This window comes from Euprymna scolopes, chromosome 14, assembly GCF_053919585.1.
Source record: "Euprymna scolopes isolate OS-2025 chromosome 14, ASM5391958v1, whole genome shotgun sequence".
In the NCBI taxonomy this organism is placed as follows: domain Eukaryota; kingdom Metazoa; phylum Mollusca; class Cephalopoda; order Sepiida; family Sepiolidae; genus Euprymna; species Euprymna scolopes.
In genome coordinates this window covers 46,094,197-46,116,512 of record NC_136495.1, presented here as the reverse complement: position 1 = coordinate 46,116,512, position 22,316 = coordinate 46,094,197, and the positions used below count along the sequence as shown (strand labels likewise).

Genomic DNA, 22,316 nt, shown 5'->3' with positions numbered 1-22,316 from the left:
AAAAAATAATGTCCCTATTAATTGTCAGAATTGAAAATGTAAATTATGTACAATAATGCATTATAAAAATAATTGTGTGTATGGTTAATATATTTTATTAAATTGCTTGATATAAGATCCTGTAGAAGCAAATGAAGGCCTTATTTTATGGCACAGTACCTTTGCAAGTCTATGCATGTGTTTTGCTTCAAACTCATAGACCAGTTCAGAAGCTTTTGTTGTTTATTTAACTGACATTTCAACAGTTTTAGAATGTGTCTGTAAATCTGGCAACTTCAATTTCAATTCATCAGTGAATCCAAAAGTTCATCTTCAGAAAATGCTTCTTATTGCTGGTTCTGAAATTTAATTTTGCGAAAGATTAATTAACTCTGACCAATGATTGGCTTGTTAATGTGTTATTTTTAAAAATCGTTTATAGTTAACTCCCCATTACTGAAAGAATATAAAGTTGCTTCATTGAGTTAAAAATGTAATCCTAAATCCTTATGATGAAATTCAAATAGAAATTTAAAATGATTTGATAAGTTTACATAATCAATTTAATCAATTTTATATGGATAAATATTTTCTTAATGGACGATTTTTTTTTTTTTTAAATTGCTTCTTACATCACTGCTAGTTCATCTGATTTTACCGTAACATGCAACACATTTTCAGGAAGTAAAGCAAAAGGATTACGTTATAAATTTTGTAATGTAATGCATTGAATTTCAGGTGGATGTTTCTTGAGATTGAAAATATACAATTGATAGTTATGGAACTTATCTCTTTTTAGTTCAAGTCTGCTAACTGCATATTACTTCAATTATAAACCTAATGAAGTTGTGAAGTTTGCCAAGCCTTTCTTGTGAATAAGCACTTCATATCCATAAGCATATTTTTCTGATGGCCAAATTTAACCATCTTGCCTGGTTTATAGACCCAATTTTCCAAGCAGCAACTTCCAAATCAACTTTACCTTTAAAAATGTCTACTGCATGTTTTAATAGAAGTCTCTTGTCACAAGTTAGTTTTCTTATTTTCTTCATACTAAAACAAACATCCAGAGGATAACCAACTGGTGTAAATGCTACTTGTGGTAAATGATTACCACACAATTTACCCAGAGGACTAGTGAAAGTGGTAGGACTTTTTGTGATTCCATCTATATATTTAAAAAGAGCTCTAAGTGGATGTTCATTTTGATGTAGAGAAAAACCAATGGTGTGTAATTTATGTCTGTATGTTTTTTTTCTCAACAAGTGTTACAAGTCTAGCCTCACAAACTGTATTGGTGTTGTCAATACACTATTATATTCTTTCAAAATGCCAACAATTTATTCTGCAAGAATAACACTCGTTGCACCAGTATTAGGGATAACCAGTTCACATTTGTGTTTCATCTCGTTTGTGAAGATCAAGTGGCATTCCGATCTCTTTGCTTTTTTTAATATTTTTTTCCCATTTGTTCCCAAATTTCTTTATACGACAGTGTCTTTATCATTTCTTTCATGAACCCTAATACAAACAAGGTTTTCCACTGTTTCATCATGTCTTTGATGAGTATTTTCTTTCATTCTTTCTTTTGCTCTATTTTATATTTATCAATGATATCTTTTATATTGACATTAGATTTGAGAAATCCCATAGCCTGTAAGTCTAAGAACAAGGCTGACAGAAACATCACCCCTGATTAATTCCATAGTATATCAAGGAATTTTTAATAAGACTGTAAGGCCTAGAGGAGGTCTCACAGGCTCAAAGTATTCAACTTCTGTTGAATAACTATTAGGATTGGGGTCGGAAATCACAGCATTCTGGTCATGAGATGGTGATGCATCATTAGGTGATGAACATGATCTCTTGTTGTTCCAATCTTACCGTTTTCTGTTTACATTTTTCATGCAAGCTTTGTCTATTGGACCCAGGTGGAAGTTTTTTTTTTTTTTTTTTTGTCTTTCTGATCTTTCAAATATTCTTGGATTTGGTAAGTAATGACACATTAGTAGAAAACAAAATTTTTTATGAAAAATGACCAGTGATTGATTTTATTTCTTAATAATTAAGTCTATTTTAATAATAATAAAAAAAGAGTTTATTAAAATATACAGAATAAATCCATATAAAACTTGTAAATTGAAAGCAATAACTTTTTAAATGAAGATTTATAACATTTTTTTTTTTTTAAAGTAATTAAGTCTTTATTTACTTGCCTTCTAATGAGATTAAACTTAGACACAAGGGAGTTTTGTTTTCCAACAGATGGAAAAAGTATCGCGATTAAACCAAGAAGAAAAATAATTTTTTCACCAACCTTTTCCTTGGTTGTACATCGAGATAGATAAGGCACTCAGATGTTTGATTCTGAAATACATGACAACATGATGACTTCCTGAAATTTGTTGGATGCATGATGCTTGAATAATATGGCCTTATGCCTTCATTGGATATATCGAATTCACAATGCTCAAATATGTTGAATCCACTGTCCTCAATGAATAATCTTATGTTGCATTTTGCCCTCATGGAGGAGACGCACACTGCACCAAATGTGCACCTCTTAGAAATAAGATAGTTTCCAATTTTGAGTCAGCTTTTAAGCTTTTATGATGAAATGATTTGTTTTGTGTCTTATTGAGATAATGAGAAAAGTCGTTTGCCTTTCTTCTCTCTTTCAAAAGTGCTTGTATAGAAAATAAAAATTCTCAGTTTTATTTCTATTTGTCTTTTATGACGGTTGACCAAGGTGAATACAATCCTTTCCTGTTGAAGGTTGATTCAAGACTAATTTTTAATTTCTTTAATCTCTTGCACATGACATCTGCCCCTGCGTGCACGCGTACGCGCCCCAAAATGAAAAGGTTAATTTGATTGGACGCTGAGTTGTTGTCAGGCTGAAATTCTAAAAATCCTTTGAACTTGTGCAACGCAAGTCTAGATGCTAGTGATGACACCTGATCATCGGGTGATTTGACAGGACAGGAACATCACAGCAAAGGGAACTTTTTAAACAAAAGTAAAAGAATGAAAAGAATTGTTTGCGACATTGAAAAATAGGCACAAATTGTTCCGATTCCAATTAATCCTCGTAACATATATATAAATTCTTTTTTTCTTTTCTTTTATCATTCTACTCTTTTTTATTCTTTTTAATCTTTTATGTGCACTAAAAGTTTTAAAATCATCCTAAAATTTAAATTATTCTGATCTATTAACACTGTTATCATTACTATTATATTGTCCTTTTTAAATGATATCATTTTTATTACTAAGATGACCAATACTATTATTACTTTCTATTATTTTCTTGTTTTCATATCTTTGTATTTTAATATTTCCATATTTTTTTATATTTCATATAATTTACATATTCTTTATAATTTAAAATTTAAAAATTTTACATTTTGTAGTTATTTTTCTTATTTTTTCTTAGTTTTTATTCTTATTACTATTAGTAAAATGGCAACTACAAATAAAGATTGATAATATTTTGATTATATTATTTATTTGTTGCACGTTTCTATAAAAGCATATCTTTTACCTCAGTAGATAATAGGTCCTTGATTTGTAGTTGATATAAATAATTTTATACGGTGTTGTCTATTATATATTATTTTATTTGTACTTTTTGGAATCCTTTGAGATAAGGCTTCATAATTTGTATTTTTTATTGCAGACTGTTATCCTCATTGTCACAGTTGTTGTTGTTCCACCACGTTTCGGCCAACTCAAGAAGGCCAGAGGATAAGTTGGCCAAAACGTGGTGAAACAACAACAGCTATGAAGATCAGGATAACAGTCTGCAATAAAATAAATATACAGTGTTGTCTATATATGCATATTTGAATTACAGTAATATTGATGAAATTTATTTAGCAATGACACACCATTTTTCTCTTTATATCAAATAAACTCAAATCAGGTATTATTGAAGAGTATAAAAAACAAAGAAATATTATCTTTAGTTTGTTTTAAATTTGTCCTTTAGAACTGGAGTTATGACCATTCAAAGTATCAAAAAATGCATGGTTCACTGGAAATTTTGTCAGTCCTATTCAAATGCATATAAACTTGTGACTGAAAATGGTAGGAAATTTGCTCAATTTACAGACTAATCCATCTTTAAAAAGCTATAAATTCAGATCTTTTTAAAGTATTATGATGAAATTTTGAACCGATTATCATAACACCATGAAGGTTCAGTTGGCTGTATCTATGACCATCGCACTTGGTAACTTACAAACGAATTAGCAAAGTAATTAACATATTTCAGTTTCATTTTAATGGCTTGAAGTAGAAACATCATACAAACAGCTAAGAAAAATTGTAAGTAAGGCTTTATCATCATATGAAATATTATTCTGATGGACATTATCATTTGTCATTATCACATCATGAAAAATCTAAAATGGAGACAAGGAAATCCAAGATGGCCACCATGACACAATTTAAAGAAATTATTAACAAAATATGACTTGCAGCATATCAAATGAAAGGAAATTTTGTACAAATTACAATTATGTTTTCAAGTACATTAAACTAATTAACATAATTAAGTTTCAATTTAAGGGCTTTAAGTTACCATGGCAACAATACTTTCTACCACTATTTTGTATAATTTTTTTATTTTTAAGTCATTGTCAAGACTTCAAAAATTTCAAGAGATATTGCAGTTACTTTTTCTTGTTTTCATGTAATGCTCAACACTACTTGTTTTTTGAACAGAATAAACATTTATAACACCCAAAATTTATTGAGGTAGGTCAAAGAGTAACTTCTCTTGCCTTTAATAACATTCATTTGTCATATATTTGTTTTGTAACCACTTTTTCATACCTCTGGATTGTAAAATAAACCCAATAAATATTATCATAGGCAAGATAAGTTATTCTTTTACTTAACTGAATAAATGGTTTGTGTGTTTAACTCATTTAAGTATTTTTTACTTAAGTAAAAAAAAAATGTGTCGAGTGAAGCTATTTGAATAAAAATTAAACAAAAACAATTTTTTATCAAAATTACGGCGCTATTTTTGTAATACTATTTTCAAGTTAAATTCAAATTTTATGATATCCTTTATATTACATTGTTAGGTGAAAGTACAAAATACTTACAAAACATCCTCCTCTCCCGTTTTTAAGAATAGGTTTCTAAATAATAACGTTAGTACAATATAATTATAATTTTTATTAAATTGTTGGGTGAAAGTACAGAAGAGTTACAAAACACCTTATCCCCATTTTAAGAATGGGTTTCTAAATAAAGCGTTTCAGAAGTTTGGGGGACTCTGTTTTAGAGTTGCAGATCCTCCTTTCCTACTTCACTTAAAAATTTATCCTAAATTCAGGAAATCAACCAATTTTAATGAAATGTTCAGTATTTATTAACAGTAACAGAATATAATATAAATATGTATAAAAAATTATAACATTTTGGACATCTTATTTGTTGTATTAAACTTTCCTATCCCGTTTAAAGTGGGGAGATTGGCGATGAGGAAAACAAAAAAAAAAATGAAAGTAAAATGTCTGCCAAGTAGGTGCATTTGATTCTGAATAAAATTGAATAGACCATGTTTTTGAATATTAGTTAATAAAACTTTGTTTGTGCTTTCAGGCATGGAGACATGCTGTTTCTTTTTACTGAGGCAAATATCATCCCCAAGAACTCATCAAAGGATTTTCCATTAGCCTCTACTTCTTCTCAATCTTCTGTTTCTGTTGATAATGGAAGCAGCAGCATCAATAGTGGCAGCAACAATAGTAGTAGTGGCACGTATGCGGCTCACAAAGCTATTAACAATATTGTACTTGATTTCGTTGATCAAATTCTGGAGAAAGAAGATGGCAAAGTCAAAAGGAAACGCAATGAACAATTGTAAGTTTTTGTTCTGTTTTTTCTTTTTACTATTTATTTATTGGTTTATTTTATTTTTTATTTTTTTTGTATTTGGATTATTCAAACTACTGTCCTCATTTTTATGTTATGCATTATCTTGACCATTTTCAGATGTATTTTGTCGAACTTGGAATCTTTTTGTCGAAATTAGGAATCTACACAGAATTTTGAATGGAACCTTTATTTAATCATGTTCCATCAGCCATGACTGGGTAGAAATCTTAAATAATTTGCAATTGTATTCTTAGTATCATCTACACTTAAAATGAACCTTCAACCTCCTAAAGAGTATCACTTATAACTGAATTTTACATAATACTTTATTTGCTATGCCACAGACCTTTGCAGATAATTCTAATATGAATTTTGAGAGTCTTAAACCTATTCTTGCTTTTAGATGTACATCTTACTATTTATTACTATAGATTGTTACTCTCCTTCTAACGTATATTTTAAGAATTGTGTTTATTGAAAAATAGTTTCTTAAAGACGGAACACGTTTTGGGGTGGAGTGGGGACAGCTGAGTTAACGTTTATTTCTGTTTAAAAAAATTTTTTTTTTATGTTTTAATCATACAACATACATCTTAAAATATTTGTCAACTTTTTGAGATTAAGTTCTATTTGAGAAACCTTTCATTTTAAGTGTCGAGTTGTAATTTGTACGTATGTTGCATGACTCGTCTATTCCTCTCAATTCACTCTTTCTCTCCATTTATTAACAGCTGAAGGTAATAAAGAAAGGAAAAAAATAAAGAGATTGAAATAGTATCAACAAAAGTCAATATCAGTATGGGCAATAATTCTATTTAGTGAACAAAAAGAGACTAATTTTGTATTGTGTCTTTCTATTTTATTTTTTAAAATGTAACTGGCTTTGAAAACTCACTTTTTCTTAATTCAAACCATTTAAACAGCTAATTTTTTTAAAAATACACACAAATATATTGTGATGGCTGGTAATACCTGAGACAAATTAATATATTTTTTCCAGAATTTATTTGGCTCAAATTATCTTTCTCAAATTCTATAAGAATGTCTATAGTAAAAATGCAGTTGATTAGATAATTAGTGAAATAAAGACAAATACTTAGATATGGTTACAATATATTTAACATCGAATTCAACAAGAATGAAAACAAAATTTTTCTTTTGATGTAGCTTGAACATCATGTGTAAAATTTAACATGTTTTATGTTGTTTAAAAGTTCAAAATGCACTCATCTTGAGATATATGGTTCAACTTAACCATATTTTCTTCAAATAAATAATCCACACAAGCATGTGAACTTTTCATCCAAGACAATATTTTGTTTCTTACGCAATCATTGTTTTTTCATTTCCTTTCAAATCTCATGCTCAACACCATTATCATCTACTCTCTTCCAATTTCACTTTTTATCCCCCCACACACTACATTTTTGTTAAAACAAGCTGGCAAGTGAAAAAGAAAGAAAACACTCATCCATAGTAAAATAGCCTCCTCTCTCTCTCTCTGCATAGCCTCCTCCTCTCTTTCTCTTTTACCTACCTAGTAATGTTATAGAGAAGAAACAGAAAGCATATTACGCTGTGACTAGCTTACCTTCACTCTCTATCCACCAAGTTTTTTCTTTTATTATTGTTCTGTTTCAAATCTAATCGCTTAATATTTGAAATGCTTGATGTATATGTTATGTTCACTACATCACAATATACATTTACATATTTGTAAAACAAAACAAAAAAACAAGCAGATTATAACTTGATAACAGTAGATGATAGCAAAGATATTTACTCTTTGCCAAATAACAAATGATAAAACAACCCATAGGAAAGTGTGATGAAATACAGACTTTCCCCCAAAAGTGGTGATCATGCTCTGAATATATGACACTTTCATTCAATCCCTACTCGCATCTGAAAGACAAAGTTCTGATATGCACAGTATAGCAGTAAAATTACATGATAGTGTTTTCACAATACATGTTCATCTGGAACTTTCTTGCATCAACTATTACCAAACAAATAATCAGAAAGACATTACATTAAATGACATCTAAATTGTTTTATATTATTTGGGTTATCCAGACAATTAGAATCATATTTATTTTATTTACCACCTTTCAAACCTATACAGAATTTTGAATGGTTATTGAAAAGGATGTTTATTTTATCTGTCGTTCTCAACTAGAGTTTATTTTCAAGATTAGAATGTTTTATTTTCAAGTAAACAGTTACAAGTTGATATTGAATTGTTTATATAACAAAAAGACATTTTTGCTTTCTTTTAATTATTTTCTTTGTAATTTTTAGATGTCGCCATGGACCCCAAGGAAAGTGCCTTCATTGTGCTGCATTGGAGGTAAGACGTTTTTTTTTTCTTGCGTAATTGCAATTTGAAAAAAAAACAGAAAAAGTTTAATTAGAAGAAAGAATTTGATTGTAAAATCCACAAGATTAAATTATTATAGGCTCTCAGTATCAGACATGGATAGCTGACCTCTATCACCTTCTCATAATCAAAGGTTGACGCTGTGCTTGGCCAGTAACTAGATCAATGCTTACACATGAAGAATAGAAACAAATATAGTTAAACTTTAATAACATTCATTGGTGTAGCAAAATTAGATATTTGGTCTGTAAAAAAAAAAAAGGTTAAAAATAGAAAATGTCATATTGGGTTAGTTTAAGCAAAAAGAATGGAACTTTTCATGCAACATCAAGTTATAGTTAGGTGTTCATGTCAGGATAGCAAGGCAATAAACTCATGAGATTTTTCTTTTTTTTTGTTTTGACTGCAAATGAGAACAGTTAGTGTTTGAGACAGCTGCTTTTATTTCCTACGGAAATGGGTACAGGGCATTATTTATATATATATATATATATATATATATATATATATATATGATGAGAAATATGGAAATAGTATTCCTACAAAATAGAGAAATAAAAAGGAACAAACCGTATTATGTGTTCATCAACGTTTCGTCTTTATTTCGAGGAAGTCTCAAAATAAAGACGAAATGTTGATGAACACATAATACGGTTTGTTCCTTTTTATTTCTCTCTCTCTCTCTCTCTCTCTCTATATATATATATATATATATATATATATATAAGGGAGTAGTCACCAACAATGTGTATTTTTTAACATTATTTTATTATTCCGTGTCTTGGTTATTCATTGAGAATTATGTTTGGATCATTGTAATAATGTTTTTAAGTCATTGAAATCGTTTTTACGCGCGTTTCAGACGTTCTGTGAAGCGTCCTCGTCAGAAATTATTTTCAAATGTGTTGGAGATGTAAAAATGGCAATTTTCGTAGTTCATTTGAAGTGTTTCCAAGGGGTGGAGGCTTGTAAGTGTTTATTATTCATTGGCATGTTCAATTTTTATTACTCTTTTATTGGGCTTGTCTGGGCTGCTGACCTGGCTGTAGTCACTCTCTCTTTCTGTTAGTGTTTTTTTCTTTTCCTTTAGGGTGGGGTAGGGTGTGTGTGTGTGTTTTCTTTTATTGGTTTGAGAATGTGTATACTGTTTTATAGTATTATGAGGTTATTTGCTTCCTAGGAAGGTGACTGTGATCCGAGGTCGTTACTAATGCGTATGTGTGAGGAGGGGGGGGGGCAGCTCTTCTGAAATAAGGGTAGGGGTGCTTTCATTCTATTTTGATATTTATTTTTTGGATTCTTGGATTTTAGTATTGTGATTTTTCGTTTTAGTCTTTTCGGGTATTCCTTATATTATGTTTGTTTAGAAAGAGGGGTGTATTTAAAATATGTACAGGGGATTTTTTAATGTTTCTATTTATTTGTCTCCCCATGTGGGTATGGCCAGACCCAGGATCGGTTCCTAGTGTGGGGAAGATTTTGTTCCCCAGAGGGGGGGGGGCAATTGGAGGGGGTATAGGTATGGGAGGGGGATGATAGAAGGGATGATAGTTGTTTCAGTCATGAGGGGGTTCTCCTCCACTGACTGAAGAGGGAGCGAGGTGTTGGAACAGATATTATACTATGGTTCTAGGTGTTTCCTAGTGTTGTTGGTTTCGAGGTTAAGTAGGGTTGGTATTGTTCAGTGTGTTGTATTAGAGATAGGGGTGTTATGTCTGTGTGTGGTTGTATGTGCGTACGTGTGTGTGTGTTTTAATGTGTCGGTTCTGATTTATGTGTGGTTGTATGGATGTGCATGCGAGTGTACCTTGCATTTCATGTTTTTGTGTGATGATATTAGGCTGTGTTCAGTTCAGGAGTGAATCTGGTGATGAAGTTTTTTTCCTGTGTAAGTAAATAAAAATAATTGTCTGTTTGGAAGATTGGCATTATTTTGAAGCTGTTTCCACTGCATGTGTTTACGTGTTTTGAAACATAGAGGTGTCTGTTATCTACAATTTTGATGTTGCTCTTATGTAAGGCCACTCTATTGCTGAAATTTTTGGTGGCGCCTATGTAGAATTTGTTGCATATTGTGCATCTTAGTGCATATACTACATTTCTGGAGGTGCAATTTAGATCCTTTTTTATTTTGAATGTTTGTGCTGGGTTTTTGAATGTGTATGTGTTACCTTCTATTATTATGTCACATACTCCACATCGCGGTTTGTTGCATTTTGTAACCCCTTTTGTAGTATGTGGGACGAGTTTTGAGGAAGTTAGTATGTGTTTTAAGTTTTTGGGTTGGCATTTGCTTTTTATTATTTTTGTTGTTTTAAGTATGTTGTTTAGTTTGTCATTCTGATTGAGGAGGATAAGGTTTTTTGTTATCTGTGTGAATAGTTCTGGGTTGTTTGTGTTGTGTGTAGAGATGTATGCTAAAATTTGTTCTTTGTTGTGTTCTTTTGGGGTTATTAGTTGGTCTATTGGAATTTTTTCAGCCAGTTCAATACCTTTCTGTATTAGTGGTAGTGGATATCCTCTTTTCTGCAGTGTTATTTGTAGTTCATTCAGTGTAGTTGAACGGAGGTGTCTGTCTGTTACTATGGTGCAGACTCTACATGCTAGGGAGTAGGGTATTGATTTTAAACAGTTTTTAGGATGGTGGCTTTTGAAGTGGAGGTATTGTTGAGTGTCTGTGGGTTTGTGGTAGATGTCTGTGATTATGTTGTTGTTTTTTTATTGTTACTAGGATGTCTAGGAAAAGTAGTTCTGTGAGGCTTTGTTCTAGTGTGAAGTTTATTTTTGGGTGTAGATTTTGTAGCAAAGTGTGGAGTTCTTTGATATCCCCCCATGAGGTTCTCCAGAGGATAAAGCAGTCGTCTAGGTATTTTTTCCAAGATTTTATGAAGAGTGTTTTTATATTGTGCCCGTACTTTTGCTCTATCCTTTCATAAAAGGTCTCTTCTAGGAAAGCGAGTGTAAGGGTGGCATATGTCGGTGCCATTTTGGTACCCATTGCTGTGCCTAGTATTTGGATGTAGTTGTCTTTATTGAATTGGAAGGAGTTGTTATTGAGGATTATGTCAATGCTATCAATCACGAATTGTTTATTGAATCTGGGGTGTAAAGTCTGTATGTTTGTCAATCCAATATGCGATAGCTTCTTTTCCTAGATTGTGTGGGATATTGCTATATAGGCTGCTAACATCAAATGTGGCTAGTATAGTCTCATCGTCTACTGCTTGTGGTAGGGAGCTAAGGAAGTGTGTGTTATCTCTTACAAAACTTCTGACTAGATTGGTGAAGGGCTGTAATAGTATATCTATTAGGTTGCTAAGTCTGCTTGTTGGGCATGATGGTCCTGCTACTATGGGTCTGAATGTGAGGTCGTTGGGGTTTGGGGTGCTTATGTATTCCGACTTTTGTATGTTGATAGCATGTCTTACCTGGTTAGATTTGTGTATTTTGGGTAGCCCATAGAAGATGTTTGTTTTTGTTGTGAAGTTTGTAAGGAAGTCTTTTTCTTTTTTAGTTAATGTACATATAATTTTTATAATTTTAATAATTTTTCTTTTTTAGTTAATGTTGTGCAGAGTTTTGTTATTTTAGATATGGTTGTGTCGTCTGTTAGAGCTAATTGGTTTGTAATAATTTTCGTTCCCTAGTGATTCTAAAATTTTTGTTTTATAGAAGTTCTTATTCATTATAACTACTGCACTACCTTTGTCTGCTTCCTTTATAACTAAGTTGTTATTGTGTTGGATTTTTTTAAGTGCTTGATTTTGTTTTCGTGTTAGATTACTGGTGGGGTTTTCTTTTTGTTGGGGGTTGAGGTTCCAGAGCGTTTCAAAGAAGGTATTTAGTTCTTTTGTGTTTTTATGTTTGTTGGGGAAGTATGTTGATTTGTTTTTCACTAGAAATTCTTAATTCATGTAATAAGTATAAAAAGAAACTTGTAAAATGTCTTGAGTATTTTCCTGTTTTTATCCTCTTCAATCGTCTTCCTTATAGTTTCTTGATTTAATTTCTTTCTCTCTTTTTTTTTGTAAGACAATTTTGAATTACATAGTTATCCACTCCTTAATACTAAATAGTGGTTTCTGTTCTTGCAATTACCTTTTGAACACTGATGTAGAAATTGGCATCCTCTTACACTTTGATATTCAGTCATTCTGAATTACGTCTTGCGTCTGCTTCTTGCAAAACATACTTCGGTTATGGTAGATTGCAACGTGTTCAGAATTAATCCACCCTTTCTAAATCATCAAAATTCATTATGGAATCACCTCTCTCTCCATTTCCAAATTTCTTGATCAATATTTCAATTTCTAACAATGTTAATGCACATCTTTTTCGCTTTCCAAAATCCAAAATATTTTTTACACAAAAAATTATGAAAGTTTATATATTATTAATAACCTAATATCAAGAATTAAATTATAAACACAACTTTATACAGTACTTTGTGCTTGTCCAGAATTTTTCCTATATTAAAAAAAAATAAAGAAAAATCTGCATCATGTATGTGCCCATGATAGAAAGAAAATATTGTATTCCAAATTTATGTAAATTAATCAAGTAGTTTTATTTTTATAAAGTAAATCATTTTTAAGTGATTAATGGGAAATTATAGTCTTCACAACCAAAATTTTGCAAATTTTAATTACATTGAGTTATCTCCCTTGTTTTTTTTTGTTTTTTTTTAAAGACTAAGTTTTGATTGTAAAATCTGCAAAATGAAATTATGTTGCATAGGCTCTCAATATTGGTTATGGATATGGCTGGCCTCTATCAATATTGAAATAAGGTGTCACAAAACAGTGTCCTTAGTGAGACATAAAATTTATTTTTTTTATTTAAAAATAAAGCTACTTGATTAATTTATGTGATTTTTAGAATATATTTTTTTTTCTGTCACAGTTACATACATCATACAAATGTTTTTATTTTTTTTATATAGGGAGAATTCTGAACCAGCACTCAAATACTTGCCTCAGAATTTAACCAAGTATGAATTTCAAACAAATCTGAAAAAATTCCAGATATTTTGTTTTCCATAAGTTTACATTTTTTATGTAAATCTTTATTTTTTTTTTTCTTAGTGCTGTATTTGAATTATTTTACAACTTATAATTATTTCATTTTGTTCCAGCCTTATGATGAAGAAGTATTGAAAGACTGCAAGCCTCCAATTAAATTCTTGTCTTTTCACTCGTATTTACGGAAACTGACAGGCGGAGTTGACAAGTGAGTTCTTTTTTGTTTTCTTGTTTATTGATGAATGGTTCAATTATTAAAATTTTTGTTTCATTATTATACAAATAACTTGAAGCATAAAACTTTTTTCCAAAATTACTGGATTTGGCATTAAATAACCCGAAAAGGATTGATATGCCATAGAATGAAACCACCACTGTTACTTTTGTCTGTCTGTAAAATTTACTTTGTGATAATGTCTCTCAAGTTTAACAATAATAAAAAAATCTTTGTCTCTTCTGTAAAAATAATTATTAGCATCAGTTAAATATATTTGAAAATAAAATGAATGTCTCTTTTGTATTTAATTTTTGAAATTTGTAACCATATTAATCTATTTAAAACAATGAAGATTGTTTTAATGACAAAAATAATTGTCAGCTTAATATTTTAAAAATATTTTAACCGTTTTAATTTAGTGTAACAGTTTAAATTAAAAAATATATAGTTCTGTTCTTAGTGTAAAAATAATTGGTAGCTAAATATCAAAGTTATAAAAATCACTTGAGAATAAAAAATCAATGAGATTGTCAGTCTAATTATGATAACTTTAATTAGCGTTGATTTTTGAGTAAATGTAAAAAATTGCCATGAAAAATAATTTTTAAGGATTTCTTAAAAAAAAAAAAAAAGAAAGACTTTTTAATATAGATTAATCAATTTTTTGTTCTCTGAATCTAAAAAATAAACATTTTGTTTTCTAGAGGAAAATTTGCCAATTTGGAAGACATTAGCTGTAAAATCAAGTCTGGTTGTAATGAACATCCTCCATGGCCAGGTGGTATTTGTACAAAATGTCAGCCAAATGCGGTCACTTTAAACAGACAGGTAAGTTGGCTGATATACCATTTATTTTTGTGCTCATACAGAAATTGATTTGCTTTGTTTTATTCTAAAAAAATAATTTGGTTTTGATTTATTTTTCTAAACTTTTTTCCTGTTTCCTTTTTTATCATTAACAAAAATATGATTCCTATCTACTTGCTCGTTAGATAAAATTCATCAAAAAAAAAAAAATGAAGCAAATATGAAAGACTGTTATTCAAGTAGGAAGGATAAAATAAAGTGACCTAAAAAAAATATAACCAGCGTCCAACCTCCAAAAATGCCACTCATGGAATCATTAATAAAATTCATAATTGTATCATTCTTATATTATTTCTCTCCATGCAGTGCATGTCTTCAACCATATTTTATACAAATAGAATTCAGTTGATGCATTTCTTTGTCCACCAAGTTTCGTTTAATCTTCAGTGCAATGGTTCCTATTCATAAACCTGAAAATATTAAAGCATTTGCTTAATTAGTAAACCTTTTTATTAGTGACATTATTTTGGGGTGGGTGGGAGGTAGATGTCACCTACGTTTTCAGATTTTATTTTCCCTTTTTACATTAAAATTTTTGTATAGCAGTCGTGCAAAAAGTGTCATATATATATATATATATATATATTGCAAGGATACGATAGAGGTAAAAGTTTCGCTTATTTTCTTTTCCTTATAAAGGAAATATTTTTCCATAATGTTTTATTGTTAAAGTGTTTTTTATTCAATAAGTCTGAAGAAAGGCTGTTCTTGTGAAAATTTTCAAACAACATAATGTTTGAATTTGTCCAAATGGTCTTGAAACAATTGTAACTAACAATGAAATACACTTTTTGTTGCTATCAACCCATTCTTTGAAGTATTGGTTTTTGTTAAAACAGTTTATGAATGCTCAATTATGAAATATGATGGCTTAAAATTTATTGGTATATGAACGATTACTGAATTATATAAACCCAGTATAATTTGGAATACTACAAATAAGACATATATATATATATATATATTAACCAGTACCCTCTCCTTTGACTGCAGCACAATTGATGAATTTGCAATGTAAAATCTGACCAAACCCAACATTTTAGGTCAGAAGATTTGCTAAAAGCACTACATTTGCATGTTATTGTGAGGATGAATTGATTACACTGCTACAGTCGTGCAGAGTATTCATCCACCTGAATAAGCAGTTACAAAAGTATAGATATCTTAAATTGTAGAAAAGTTGGCTAGACAAGGAAAACTTGGAAGCTATGACAAGACCATACACAGCTGAATTTGTAGAGAGTTGGCCTACTGAACTGTGAAGACTTTAGAGTAAACTTGTGAAATATCAAATGTCAAACTTCTGGATAAGGGAAAAATAATGTAAAATGAAGAATTCAAATTAAGGAAAAATGTTGTGTAGTTCCCAGGTGAAAACTTTTAAAAATAACTTTTGTGATTAACATATAAAATTGTTAAAAACCAATCCCACCAAATTAAATGTTATGATCTTTGATCAAAGGAATTATGTTAATTGTTTTGTTATTCAGTTTGAGGATTTTACGATTAAATTAAAATTATTTTGTTTGTTTCATGCAAATGGTTTCTCCAACTATTGAATAATCAAGAATGATCTTCTTTTTTTGTCTTCCAACTTTTACAGACTTATCGACATGTTGATAACATAATGTTTGAAAATCCTAAAATTGCTGAGCGTTTCTTGAATTATTGGCGTCGAACTGGGAGACAACGACTGGGAATTTTGTATGGACGATATGAGGTCCATAAAGACGTGCCTTTGGGAATCAAGGCAACCATAGCTGCTATTTATGAACCCCCACAGGTAAATGATCTATTTGGCAGGCAGGAAACACTTCAAATGAAATTTATTGGGGAAATATTCAAAATGACTATACTGAAAATACTATCTTTAAAACGGTACACTCTGTGCCAGATATTGAAAAACAAAATACTAAAATTTGATATCACCAAATATGGCTAAATGATGCGGATTAAAAAAAACCCAAAAAAACTAGGGTTTATATGTGAAACAATATAAAAAAATAACAAACTAACATGAAAAAAGATAAATCCAAAGCTTCTTTCTTGAAACGCTTTTGAACAATCACTTGCACAGAAAATATATTATCCCCAAATCTTTTTCATATTCTTCAAATTTATTGATGCTTCTATAATAGATTGTAAATAAAATTTGAAACCCAAACTAATGATTAAAATAACATAATTATTAATGATATTAATAATACATTATACTTTATAAAGTTATTTTTTGTAGTTTAAATCTATAAATTTGAGACAAGGAGAAATGGAGTTGAAGTACAAATTTGTGATATAACTTTTTTGCCAGTAAGGCAATTAAATTCTGTAGTGTTAATTCAACCACTTTCTCATATTTCCTAACTGTTAGAAAAAAAGTGACTCTTTCCAGCTAGTTTACATAGTGTGTTTGCACAAACCGTAAACACCTATGTAAATTAGATGGCAGAATAAGTTGATTTACTTCTTTTCATGCTGGCATGTGTTTTCTAAACTGACTTATCTCTGACAGGTTTTTAAAATTAAAAGTCAAATATGAACAGGTAAAATTATAGAAGAATAAAAGGCAAATCAAATGAAACTAAATTTGCAGTTTTTGAAAAATTTACAAGTGTGGACTTTCTTTTTGCTGCCTATGTATATTTGTGTGAAATTAAAAATATATGACCCAGCCATCATGGAGTCCATAGAGAACGAATTTGCACACATAAATAAAATGCCTTTTATATATAAGTAGAAATTCAAAAGAAAGATAAGGTAATTGACTTTATATATTAAAGAAAGTTGTCTATTTTGTTCAAATGCTTGATTGATTTTTTTCCAAAAATTTAACGTCATTTTGTTTATATAAAGGATTCAAATGATTAAAGAGTCATTTAAATTGTTGATATATGGGAGTGGGAAATATTACTTCTATTATTATGTTTGATTAAAAGTTATAAATAGAAAAAAAGATAGTATAGTTTTAAAAAATAGATAAAATTAATGACTATTAAAAAAAAACAAACTGCATAATTTCCAACTACAAGCTATACTTTAGTGATATGTCTTTGCTTTTAAATACCCTTGATATGTGCCTTTAAAACAACATAAAACTATTTTTTAGTTATTTTTATGAATTGAGTTTGATTTTTAACAAATTGGAATTAAAAAAGAATTTTTTGTTCTTTTGATTTTCAGGAAAGCTCGAGAAATCGAATCCGATTATTGGACGATGAAAAAGAAACTTTGGTGAATGAAGTGGCAGAACAACTCGGCCTTTTCCCGATCGGTTGGATCTTCACGGATCTGGTGGCAGATGATCTGAAAAAAGCGACTGTCAAACATTTTAGGGGAAATTCAGTAAGTTATTCCTCAAGATGTGTCATTTATTCTACAAATTTTGTGATAACAAATACATGGAGCCTCTTATACAAATGTGTAGACAAATAAAAAAAATGCTATTTTTAACTTAAGAATAACCGATCAACTGAGAGGGTATCTTATAGAGATATTTTGGATAAGTAGCTAATTCACAATGTAATCCTATCTATTTGTCTGTCTGGCGTTGGTGTGTCAGTGGACAACCAAAGACCTGAACAACTCTTTGAGTGTAATGCCATTCTTGTAAAAGAACAATGATCCAAAAAAGATGGCAAAAGAAATAACAGAGAGAAAAGAAAATCATCCAATTGCGAATATTAAATGTATTTGTCTCAAGACAAAATTCGCAGCATCATCCAGTCAGAGAAGCTTTGAATTGTAAAGAATTGTAGGTAAAAAAATTGGTAGTGTTAATTCAGTCAGGATCAACACAGCATAGTTCCCTACTCGTATCTAGACGAATGGTATATTTTATACAGCGATTTTGGTGCTTAACTGGTTCGTTTTTATCATTCCTGGCTATCAATTTAATCATCCAAATCTTTTTATGATATCCATTTAATGTGTTTCCGGATCATGGTAGGCAATGATAGTGATGACGCTACAGATAAGGAATACTATGACTTACTTCCTCGAGATCTTTGAATATGCAGATCAATTTATAGTAAAAAAAATCATAAATCCACAACAAGAGTTTTGGGAAATATTTTTCCGAAATAGTTTTACATGTGAAAAACATTAAAATTAAATTGATGAAAAGGCACTTTAATTAGCAATAACAATTATTGTAAATATATTTTACAGCAAACAAAAAATTTCATCAGATGAAGTTTGACAAAATACTGTAAAATGTTTTTAAAAAAGGCAAAAGTCTAAAGAAAATTAACTTTCAAGTGAAAATATTAAGTTCTTTCTACTTATGTTTTTGTATTACTGCATAATTTTTTATTAATATTTGTTTGCCTAAAATATTTTAATTTTCTGGGGAAAAAACATGTATTTTTACAGTTTTAATAATTTTTCAGATAAGATAGACAATAAAAGAAATCAATTTGTAAATGTGGCAAATGGGGCCATATTTATGAGTGAGCTAAGATTTTTTTTTATTGATTTAGCATTAAAAGGAACATCTAGATCTCTATAGCCATGAATCACATTACGAAGATTCAATGTTAACTGTTGAAATAAATTTTATATGAACAAAGTTGCACCTCTGTGTTATTTTGCACATTTTTTTTAGAGGTAATGGGATTTTGTCCAATGTTTATGCTGGACTGATTGCTTCCATTATAATTAATTTTCACATAGGATAAGATAATTGGTATTTGTAAGGATTTTTTACTTAATCAAAAAGTCTGCTTTGATACACTACATTTGACTTCTAAACTAGTAACAGACAAAACAGCAAATCTTGTTTCCAACAAAGTTTGAATGTTTATAATTTGGTGGTGAATTTAGTACCATCTATAATATAAATCTCACCTGTCTGTTTAAATGTATGTATGTTTGCCTAAAACGTTTGATAGAGGCAACAGATTTTCACAAGATTGGTATCGTTTTGAAACTCAATCCTTCAAATGACAGATATTGAAAAATTGGCTAAAAGCATTAATTTCTTCACCCTCAACTGGCCACTTTTTTACAAGGAGTGGGGGTCGCTTTTTTGCCAATATTTTCGAAAGTCATTTTCTTCTTTTCGATTGACTAGCCTTAATTTAAACCTTCGCCACTTCCAGTTTGGCAATGAATGCAATGGCAAAGACATCACAATTGTTTTTTTTTCACATTCTTTTCCTCCTTCGCGGTATGGGTTCGAGCCTGTCTGTTTACTACCACTTTTTATTTTTTTATTTGCTCCGCACACACCTCCAAACACCCAGGCTAGTTGTTTATATTTTGCAAAGATCTATGTGCTTACATTATGGTGCCTGTGTACATTGGTGATCTTTTAAACCGCTACATTTCAGATGAAAACTTTTTTATATACTTAAGTCTCATGTCGAAATTAGTATAAATTCCAAAATTTACGAAAAATGATCCCATAGAAAAATCATTACAAGTAAAAATAAAATTTATTGACCTACCAAGTTTTATCGGATGTTTTAATTTTTTGTATGTTTAATGTAGAAGCATTTTTGTGAATAATTCAGTATGATAAACTGAGTTATCTCCCTTGATTTAAATTGACTTAAATTAAGGGTCCACTATTTTAAAACAATGTCATTTGGATGATTTTTTGTTAAAATGCATCTAGCACATCTACTAGATAAATTTTCTTAATTCTTGGAATTTGTACTAATTTTGACATTATACATAAGTACATAATGTTTTCACCTGAAATGTGTTGGTTTAAAACATTAGCAGAGTACTAAAGTTTTTTAGTATAATGAAAATTTTTGGTTTGGGATTTCTATTTCAAATCTGTATTTTATTAAAGTATTTTTTAAACAGTTCCTGTAATGAAGATACACATTGATTTCAATTATTTATTTTGTAGCATTCTCAAGTTTTGTTTTTTAATTTGAAAACTTCATTTGTTTACCAGATTCTAATTGGTCATTGTTGACTGATGTCATGAAAATGGATTGATTTCAATTATTTATTTTCTAGGATACTCACTTTTTAAGTGCTGAAGAATGCATTATGGCTGCTGAGTTCCAAAATATATACCCAAATCCTTGTCACTACTCTAAAGAGGGCAAATTTGGTTCCAAGTTTGTCACTGTGGTCGTGACTGGAGATGATAAAAACCAAGTCCACTTTGAAGGCTATCAAGTGTCAAACCAATGCATGGCTCTCGTGCGAGATGATTGTCTTATTCCAACAAAGGATGCACCAGAATTAGGTTATGTTAAGGAATCTTCTAGTCAACAGTTTGTCCCAGATGTCTTCTACAAGGTAGGTTGCTCTTTTGCCTAGAAAATCAAATAACATCTAATGATATTTTGAGCCTATTCTTTTTCTAAAAGAAAAAAAAAAAAAATTAGAAAAACATGTGATCTGTTTGTAGCTTATTTTGTAGCAGTATTTGATGTGCATGTGTTAAAAACGGTATTTTCTATGTAAGGTTATATTAAGTAAGAAAAAGGAATTTTCCATTTGAGATTGATGTGTTGTGTACAGGAAGTTATATTATGGCAGGAAGTAGATGTCATCAAGATGAGACAGACTCAGTCTTTTGAGGCAATAAGATGTCTTTATCTAGGCTCTTCCACCAACTCTTACAGAGGATGGCCAATAGGATACACTTATCTAAATGAACTTGCTGTAAAATAAATAAATCGCTAAAAAAAAATCAGATACAGCACAGAGCTCTTAAATAAAGTTATTTTTCTTTTTAATTGCTTCCATTATTATAAACACAAAGAGAAAAAAGTTAACCATAGTATTCTATGGCCATTTCTACAAAAAGATGCCACTACCCATTGAGGTGACTACCTACGTGTCAACAAACTCTGGCTATTTCTGTTAACAATATAATAAAAGGCAATCTGGTGGGATCGGAAGAATTCTCAAAACATAACATTACAATTGTCCAGCAAGCATTCTTGAAAACTAAAATATAAATGTCTTTATGATGTCTCTGTTCCTAATAATATAAATGAATTTCAGGAATATATATTTGTTTGCAAAGCAGTGAATTAATTTAAAAATAGTTTGATAAATATTCTATCATACCATGTGTGCAGTTTTCTGATACAGGAGGAAATATTGGGGGTTGACGGCCTTGGTTGCAAAGGGTAGAATTAGCTGCAAAGTTCTTGGCAAAGAGTTTGGCTTTATCTGATGCTGATAAGATTGCCTCAGGTCCATTGATGATAGTTGAGATAGAGCACACGCTTCTGTTCAAGATTCTGTTTGCTATTTGCTAAAGCTTGTGGGAACCAAGCCGCTGCTCAGCTACTTTGGACTTGACGGACTGAGCATACAACTCTCTTGCGTTCTTTATTACTTTCTTACAATAGTTGCTGGCAGTCCTGAAAGCAGCTTTAGTCTCAATACATCTATTACGTTGGAAGCAATGGAAAGTGATTTCTGTGCACAATGGCAGCAGCACATTCTGGAGAGAACCATGGCTGGCTGTTAGGTTTTTGCTGGAACTCTTTCGAGGGTATGAAACTGTCTATACCTACAATTAACCATTCCGTCAGGTCTGATACTATAGAGGACACATCTTTTTTAAACATGGAACGCAGAGGTAGATCTGATATAAATGTACGGAAGCTATCCCAGTCAGCCATAGTGTATCGATATACTGTATCAGAAAACACGCTATGTGATATACAAATATGTTTGTGATGTTGTCAAACTAATCAAAAACCTTGATTCCAGTAAAGTAACCGGCTCTGACGGTATTCCAATTATAGTGCTTAAAAAACTTCAACCTGAACTAGCGTCAATACTTACAAAACTGTTTAAACGTTGTCTTAAGGAGAATTGCTTCCCATCACCCTGGAAAATCTGATCAGTATGCCCTGTATTTAAGAATTCAGGTGATCGGTCATCTCCCTCTCAGTATAGGCCAATAAGTCTCCTGTGCGTCATGAGTAAGTTGCTGGAATCTGTGTTAGAGAAATAATCAACCATCTCAGCAAAA

At 30.5% G+C, this 22,316-nt stretch overlaps 1 protein-coding gene across 2 annotated transcripts in view; it reads left to right on the top strand.

The window, feature by feature from the left end:
- The window catches only part of LOC145292968 (nuclear protein localization protein 4 homolog), a 65,433-nt gene that overhangs the window by 27,199 nt on the left and 15,918 nt on the right, over positions 1-22,316 (top strand). For both annotated transcript variants that reach the window (XM_080139201.1, XM_080139202.1), the window contains exons 4-10: positions 5,599-5,859; positions 8,176-8,224; positions 13,389-13,483; positions 14,197-14,320; positions 15,963-16,142; positions 17,537-17,698; positions 20,330-20,617. In XM_080139201.1, the coding sequence (XP_079995327.1) occupies positions 5,599-5,859; positions 8,176-8,224; positions 13,389-13,483; positions 14,197-14,320; positions 15,963-16,142; positions 17,537-17,698; positions 20,330-20,617 (1,159 nt within the window). The remainder of the gene's footprint in view (positions 1-5,598; positions 5,860-8,175; positions 8,225-13,388; positions 13,484-14,196; positions 14,321-15,962; positions 16,143-17,536; positions 17,699-20,329; positions 20,618-22,316) is intronic.